At 37.2% G+C, this 7,422-nt stretch overlaps 1 protein-coding gene across 1 annotated transcript in view; it reads right to left on the minus strand.

Annotated features, from left to right (window-relative positions):
* The window catches only part of tmtc4 (transmembrane O-mannosyltransferase targeting cadherins 4), a 23,097-nt gene that overhangs the window by 1,457 nt on the left and 14,218 nt on the right, over positions 1-7,422 (minus strand). The window contains exons 4-14 of the mRNA XM_014018798.1: positions 6,039-6,126; positions 5,859-5,950; positions 5,569-5,661; positions 5,226-5,387; positions 4,111-4,313; positions 3,633-3,807; positions 2,596-2,727; positions 2,393-2,472; positions 2,198-2,305; positions 1,965-2,106; positions 529-643 (exon numbers count right to left, since the gene is read on the minus strand). Of these exons, the coding sequence (XP_013874252.1) occupies positions 529-643; positions 1,965-2,106; positions 2,198-2,305; positions 2,393-2,472; positions 2,596-2,727; positions 3,633-3,807; positions 4,111-4,313; positions 5,226-5,387; positions 5,569-5,661; positions 5,859-5,950; positions 6,039-6,126 (1,390 nt within the window). The remainder of the gene's footprint in view (positions 1-528; positions 644-1,964; positions 2,107-2,197; positions 2,306-2,392; positions 2,473-2,595; positions 2,728-3,632; positions 3,808-4,110; positions 4,314-5,225; positions 5,388-5,568; positions 5,662-5,858; positions 5,951-6,038; positions 6,127-7,422) is intronic.

Raw genomic sequence — 7,422 nt, forward strand, 5'->3', positions numbered from 1 at the left:
GGGGGGGGGGTGGGGGGGGACTCTGAGGGGAGCGCTGTTATTGCTGTGCTCGCCCTCGTTTGATCGGAGACACACTGGGCTCTGATTGGACCGTTCCCGTGCCCTCCTGGGAGACTCCGCCCCCGTGGGAGCAGCTTCTGACAAAAAGGCTCGAGCTTTTGGAAATCAGAGCATTCTCCACACGGCAGGGAAGAGTGCCTTCTGAACTCACAGCACAAAAGCTTTAATACATAAATTTCAAGCATTGGTGATTCCTGCTCTTCCGGTCTAATCTTGTTGGCCATTTAGATTTCCTGCTTGTATAAAAATAACAAAGCTCCGTGTTTTTGGATAATCAAACTGAAACAAACTGCACCCAMAACACAGAACCTTTGATAGCCTTTKGAAGCACACATTTACCAACAGTACATTTACAAATTGGTAAACTGTATGACCTACTTTTTGTATGATGAAACAGTAAAATAGTTTTCCTGTTTATAGCACTACTTGTGTGTTAAGAGGCCGAGATGTGTGTGTTTTTCTTATTACCAGTATTGTCCAGCAGAATGACCATATTGTTCCAAGCCAGGCTATGATCAGGTTTTAGAACTGTTGCATTTCTCCAAGCATTCAGGGCGTCTAGATGTCTGTTTTGGTCGGCATACTGTCACAAAAAGGAGAGAAATATCTGTCATATTAGCACACATATGTTTTAGTTTAGTATAATACAGTATTCCAGTTTTACACTTAGGATATCTCTTAGTTTAAGTATATTTGAATACAGTGTCAATGTCAATTTTATTTATATAGCACATAAAAACAACAAACATTGGCCAAAGTGCTTCACAATTAAGCCGAATGAATAAAACAATTGAGCAACACATAAATGTAGACACTAAAATCAATTTAAAATACAGAAAAACATTAAAAACATTATCATTAAAAGAATCTCGAACTCTACCAGAATGAAAGGCCAGGGAGTAAAAGTGAGTTTTAAGTAGAGATTTAAAAGTCTCAGCAGTCCGTATGCTAAGAGGTAAACCATTCCAGAGTTTTGGTGCAGAGACTGCAAAGGCCCGATCACCTCTAAACTTTAGCCTGGATCTAGGAACACCTAAGAGGAACTGGTTGGACTGAAGTGCTCTAACTGAAGTGTGGATGTTAATGAGCTCACACAGGTAGGATGGGGCCGGACCTTTTAAAGCTTTAAAAGTAAGCAATACAATCTTAAAATTTATCCTAAAATGAACAGGAAGCCAATGGAGAGAAGCCAGAACCGGGGATGCGTGTTCGTATTTTTTAGTTCCTGTTAAAAGACGAGCTGCTGCGTTCTGGACAACTTGTAATCAATGCAGAGAAGATTTATCTAAACCAACATACAAAGAATTACAATAATCCAAACGAGATGTAATGAGAGCATGAATCACTTTCTCAAGGTCTTTGTTTGGGAGGTATGGCTTCACCTTAGCAATAAGTCTTAGTTGGAAAAAACTCGATTTAACCACTGAGTTTTTCTGCCTGTCCAATTTGAACACATTATYAAAAATGAAACCCAAATTTCTGACAGCAGAGCAGCTGTATGAAGCCARARGACCAAGATTGTCAGGAGAAATGTCTTTACCAAAGCTGATGACTTCTGTCTTACTTTCATTTAGATTCAGGAAATTTAATTTCAGCCAGATTTTTATGTCGTTCAGACAGCTCAGGAGTGATTTGAATGAATTAATCAAACCTGGCTTGATAGGCAGGTAGACCTGAATGTCATCAGCAAAACAATGGAAAGGAATCTTATATTTATTAAAAATGGACCCCAGACGCAACATAAAAAGATTAAAAAGCAGAGGGCCTAGAATAAAGCCTTGCGGGACCCCACGAGTCAGAGGAGCTGTAGAGGAGGAACAATCTCCTAAATGAACAGAAAAACTCCTATTTGTTAGGTAGGTTCTAAACCAGGATAAATACAGCATTTGATTAAGAAACCTCACCAAGCGTCCAAGGTTGTAATAACAGTCTGGGTATTTTCTCCGGAAGCGAATAGCATTGCGGTAGCTCTGCTCCGCCTCTTCAAACTTTCTGAGGCTGTTCTGAACAATCCCAAGATTCATCCAGGCAGCAGCAAAGTCAGGTCTGCACAGATTAAACAAACAAAAGCAAAGCCATCAACAGGGAGCTCTGAAAACACAGGTAGCTGTTGTGTATTATTTTATTTAGAACATACTGAATGGAGACAGCTTTGGACAACAACTGTTCTGCCTCGATAAGTTCATTCCTTTCCTTCAGGATGTTCCCCAAGTTGTTCATTGCATGAACATAAGTTGGATGTAGCCTGAAAGCCATAAATATACAAAGCAAGTCATTTAGCTTTTTGTTAGTTAGTACTAATTCAACTTCTGTTGCTTTTGAGGACACAAACCTGACTGCTTCTCTGTAATATCTGATAGCAGCAGTAGTGTTCCCTCTATCCGCCAGGTTCTTCCCTACATTATAATGCACCTGAGGAAAATATCATCAACATATTGAGTTTCAGGCAGCAGCTAAATGTACAGCTGTAATTTATTTTGAAGTTGGGAAAAGAAATTCCTAATAGCAGAAGAATTAGAATCACAAGTTGTTTACCTTGGCATTGAGTGGACAGACAGACAGTGCACTGACGAAAAGGCTTTGTTCTGACCGCCACTGATGACTGCGAAGGGCACAACGGACTACATGCACACTTAGTAATGTAAGCACCATGACAAACAGCAATGTCTGGACAAAAAACAGATTTATGTTATAATTCAATGTAAAGATACAAAGTATATTAATGAATGTAAAACCAAACATATACTTGAGTTAGCCAAAAGGCTAATTTTCCACAGGAGTAACTTTGAATGCCGTATTAAATCAGGGAAATTTTTAAAATAGCTATCAAAAGTAGAAAAATAAAACATTTGCATGATCAATATATACAACCTATAGATACATCAAATTAATTAAAAAATATATTTAAAAAAATATTGTATTGGCGTAACATGTGTAAATTTCCAAACAGATTTACTATTGTCATTCTCTGAACAACCAAACAAAAGAAAAACATCTTGACTGGGTAGAACTGTACAGTTTTCTCTGGCAGTTCTTTGTCTGTTTACAGTCAGTTTAAAAAAAAGAATCACTCAGGAGGTAGACCATAAAGAATCCTAGAATTTCGCAAAATATTCTGTAATTTCCAGGAGAAAAACTACTCCCAGAAAGGTATTCACCTTTAAAATATGACAATAAAGGACATTTTTTTAATGATTGTAAATGTTTGTATAGCATTTCAAAGTGTTTGAAAGGATGTCTGTTAGAATAACTAATCAAACATTAAATTAATATTAGTACATCACTGAGCATTAACTGTTATTTAGCAATTACGTTTGGAAACTTCAGCAACACAGACAAAAATAAATATTAGAAATTCAGAGACGACAGTGTCTAAATTTGTCTCTAATGCTTGAACACCACCTGCTGTGTCTATTTAGGAAAAATCATTGTTATTTTTCTATTTGTCTCTGCTCAAAATATACCGTAATAAAAACCTGGGAGTATGCAGAAAATTTTGGGGTTGAATTGTTGCTGGTAACATGATTCTCCAAAAGTCTGTTACTGTAGTAGGACTGTTGTGGTACATTTACCCTGTACTTGCTCCAGCGGTAGCAGCAATGACCCAGGGAATAGGCCAGCAGTARGCAGTAGCCGGCTGAAGATAGATAGAGTACTCTCTCAGCTACAACAAAGCCAACTCTGAAGAAAATGTTACATGCAGGTAGAAAAGGGACCACCAGCAGCACCAAACCCAAGGTCAAYGTCCTGGAAGAGGAAGGACAGTAAAATAACAAACAGTAACAAAAAACACGCATCATCAGTGGTTTTCATTGATACCCAATACAGTAGCTTGAAAATGAGATTCAGATGCAGCAAATATAAGCTTAAAAAACACCTGATACTCAAAAACCTCCTTATGAGTCACACAAACAAAATGACACTATACAGTCAAGAAGAAGTGTTGCACTGCAGTGGATATGACCATTATCATTATCAAGTTAATGACCAAGAAGCCAAGATCTTTGTCATTCCTAAAACAGGAAGTGTGAGAAAGCTTGGCCAACCTACCTCCTCTTCTGGCTGTCCTGCGAGCATAAGGCTTGGTTTATCAACCCTATCAAGAAGCACCAGAGCAGCAGTGGCCACACCATCCTCCAATCAGTGGCTGACTTAATGAGAGGCACACAGCCCATGGACCAATCAAAACACAGCCACCAGGGACACAGCAGCAGCCAGGCATTAAGGGAGTAGTAGTAATTATAGTTCACAATCTGCCAATCAAAGAAAGAACAACAAGTGAGGTGCAGAATGTGAGGGTGCAGTGAAACATAAGAGATAAAAACAMATTTAGAATATAAAGTGTTAAAAGAATAACCAATAATAAACAGGAAGTAGTTGTTTTCAAAAAAAAATTATGGAACACAAACACAGAAGGAAAGCAATGGCACACACTTGTGGCAACAAAGTTCTAGTTACCCCCCAATAGAAATGTATGAAATTTTCTTTTGAATATGTTTCAATAAAATCTGTGGTTACATGTATGAAGATATATTTACTTGTAGCAAAGACAAATATTGGATTTTCCAGAATAATAAATACTAGATGATCAGAATAACTCTGAGCTATATACAACAGATAAGATAATAACTATTCACAATTTTTCCACAGAACCCCACTTCTAAAAATGTGGACTATTGATTTTAGTGAGTAATCATTTATGATATTGTGGAAACAGGTCACCATGTACTGAATCTATATATACAGTGTTATTTTAGCTTTATTCAAACTTTTTTCTTTTTGTGTGTTTTACAGACTTTTACTTTTCTAATAGTTTAAAATAAACATATATATTATTGTCTCAGATCATATTGTAAACCACATAACACACAGCTGTCCAAGTTTTGGTAGCAGATCTTTGTCATGCAAAGGTTATCCTACAATAAATTAAATGTAATTCTTTTAAACTTTCAGTGCAAGAGCCTTAACAATATTTAGACATATAATCTATTAAATTACGTTCTGGTCAAATTGCTTTGCTCTAATTTCTAGAATAAAAATACTCAATCTATAGTATATATCCATTTTTTGATTTAAATATCCTACTAATCATTCAACAGATTTTACTAAAGTTATAGAAAAAGTGCTTCTTRAAATGAATTAAATCAGAATTAAATCATACTCACTCTAATAAATATATTTTCTTCAAAAGAGGCAGGGTTGTCCACTTCTGTGAATGCTGGCGGTCCTGTACCCATGATCCTCCAGCGTGCATAGAGCATGGAGAGTCCTCCAAGAGCCAGAAGGGCAAGCCGTGGTAGCAAACCCATTCTCTGCACCTCCTTTAGCTGTCAAGAAAAATGTTACCAATTGTTACTTAAATTGTTATTCAACTGAACCTGTGCCTCTTCAGTAACTTTGCTGAAATTCATACAGGCTTGAATAGAAAATGTATGTGATGCAACATTATTCATATAAAAAAATGTATGATTCCGAATGTATGAGAAGGGCATATAAATTGTAACTCACATCAAGTGGAGTCTTCCTAAAGATTAGCCTCTGGCAAAGTTCATACACATTAACATTACAGATGAGGAGGACGTCAAATGCTGCGTTTAGGCCCTGAGGGAAGATACGAGTATATACTGTAGGTAAACAACGTTAAGAAACTTGGACTCTTTCCATAAATTGTTGAGTTTTGCATGTTAAAAAAGATGCCACAATCTGTGGCAATTCAACCTAGGTAATTAACCTGTGAGCAGTAAATAAGAAAAAAAATCGTAAATATTAAAAAAATACATCAGTAAAGTAAAACATACCAGAACGGTGATGCCTTGTTCTTTACAAAGCATTGCTGCAGCACACAAAGCAAGGCTGACTATGACCCATTTTAAAGAAAAGCTATCACTCCCTGACAACACAGAGACCAAAACAGATCACAGTTTGACATTAAAGTGAAGGTGTTGAAACGGGTGCATTTAATCAGAGTTGATACGAACCTTTGTTAAAAGCTCTGCAGTAAGTGAGGAAAGAGAGCTGAAAGAAGAGCGTGCACAGAAGGTCTGCTCGGCCCACTATGCCTGCCACCTTGTGAAGGAAAATAAAGATGAAATAAGAGACATTAAACATCTCAAAACATACAGCATCAAAGAAAAGTTTAACTATCAAACATACTAAAAAATACCAGCATTTCATTAAACAAAGTTTTTTTGTTTTTTGTTATGCACGCATCATATTAAATTGTAAACCCAGTTACAACTGGAAGCTTATTAACAAAAGTAGGAAGAAACTTGTTACCATGGGCTGTTAGTGTGTATGTGTGTGTGTGTGTGTATTGTGTACAGTGTGTGGGTACAGTACAGTTGGCATCCTGGGGTTGCCTGCTTTGATACATAGAGCAAGCCTAGGCTTACAGTCTGCCTTCCTCACACCCCCTCCCCAGGTCTCACCCAGTCCTTGCTCTGCATGATTAAAGAGAATGTAGAGGGGGAATTGCTGCCTTCCAACCAAGCTTCACAGCAAAAACACATATGCTGGCAGGTCAATAAGCATCCCAACACAGATAATAGTCAGGCCATGCTACTGCATACACCTTGGCCCTGCACTACCAGCTGAGACGTGACTTTGTTCTTGGCATGGAAGCACTGTATGTTTAGTATTAAAGCCATTGGATTGGTGGGTCAAGATGCCATAGTGCTGCCACAGGGAATATACATTGTTAGGAAAGTTTTTTTTATCCTGTTTTTATCCAAAACAATACTGCGATGGGTTGTAAAAGTGCATGAAAGCAGCTAAACCAGCAGCTTGATTTCAAAGAAAAAATACAAAAAGCAATTACGGTAATAAATATAAGCATAAATAACAAAATTCTGCAAATAAAATTTAAAAAAAATCTTTTCTTCTGGAGTTTAAAGAGGGTGATGAAAAAACCAAACATTTTCATTACAAATCAGTTGTTTAAGTTGTTACCTCCACCAAGGGCGAGGTAAAGTTTTCGGTCGCGTATGTCTGTCTGTTGTTCTGTCTGTGGACAACATTACTCAAAAACTTGTGTACGGATTTTCATGACATTTTTACCACGTGGGTACTGCATATATATATATATATACACACACTGTATGTATATACACAGCGGGTAAAATAAGTATTGAACACGTCACCATTTTTCACAGTAAATATATTACTAGAGGTGCTAATGACATGAAATTTCCATCAGTTGTCGGTAACAACCAAAGTGATCCATAAATACAAAGAAATTAAACCATAAATGTCCAGAAATGAAGTTAGTTGTAATAATGTGGAATGGCACAGGGAAAAAGTATTGAACACATGAAGAAAGGGAGGTGTAAAAAGGCATGTAAAGCCAAGACACCAGCTGAACTC

This window comes from Austrofundulus limnaeus, unplaced genomic scaffold (genome assembly GCF_001266775.1).
Source record: "Austrofundulus limnaeus strain Quisiro unplaced genomic scaffold, Austrofundulus_limnaeus-1.0 Scaffold202, whole genome shotgun sequence".
In the NCBI taxonomy this organism is placed as follows: Eukaryota; Metazoa; Chordata; class Actinopteri; order Cyprinodontiformes; family Rivulidae; genus Austrofundulus; species Austrofundulus limnaeus.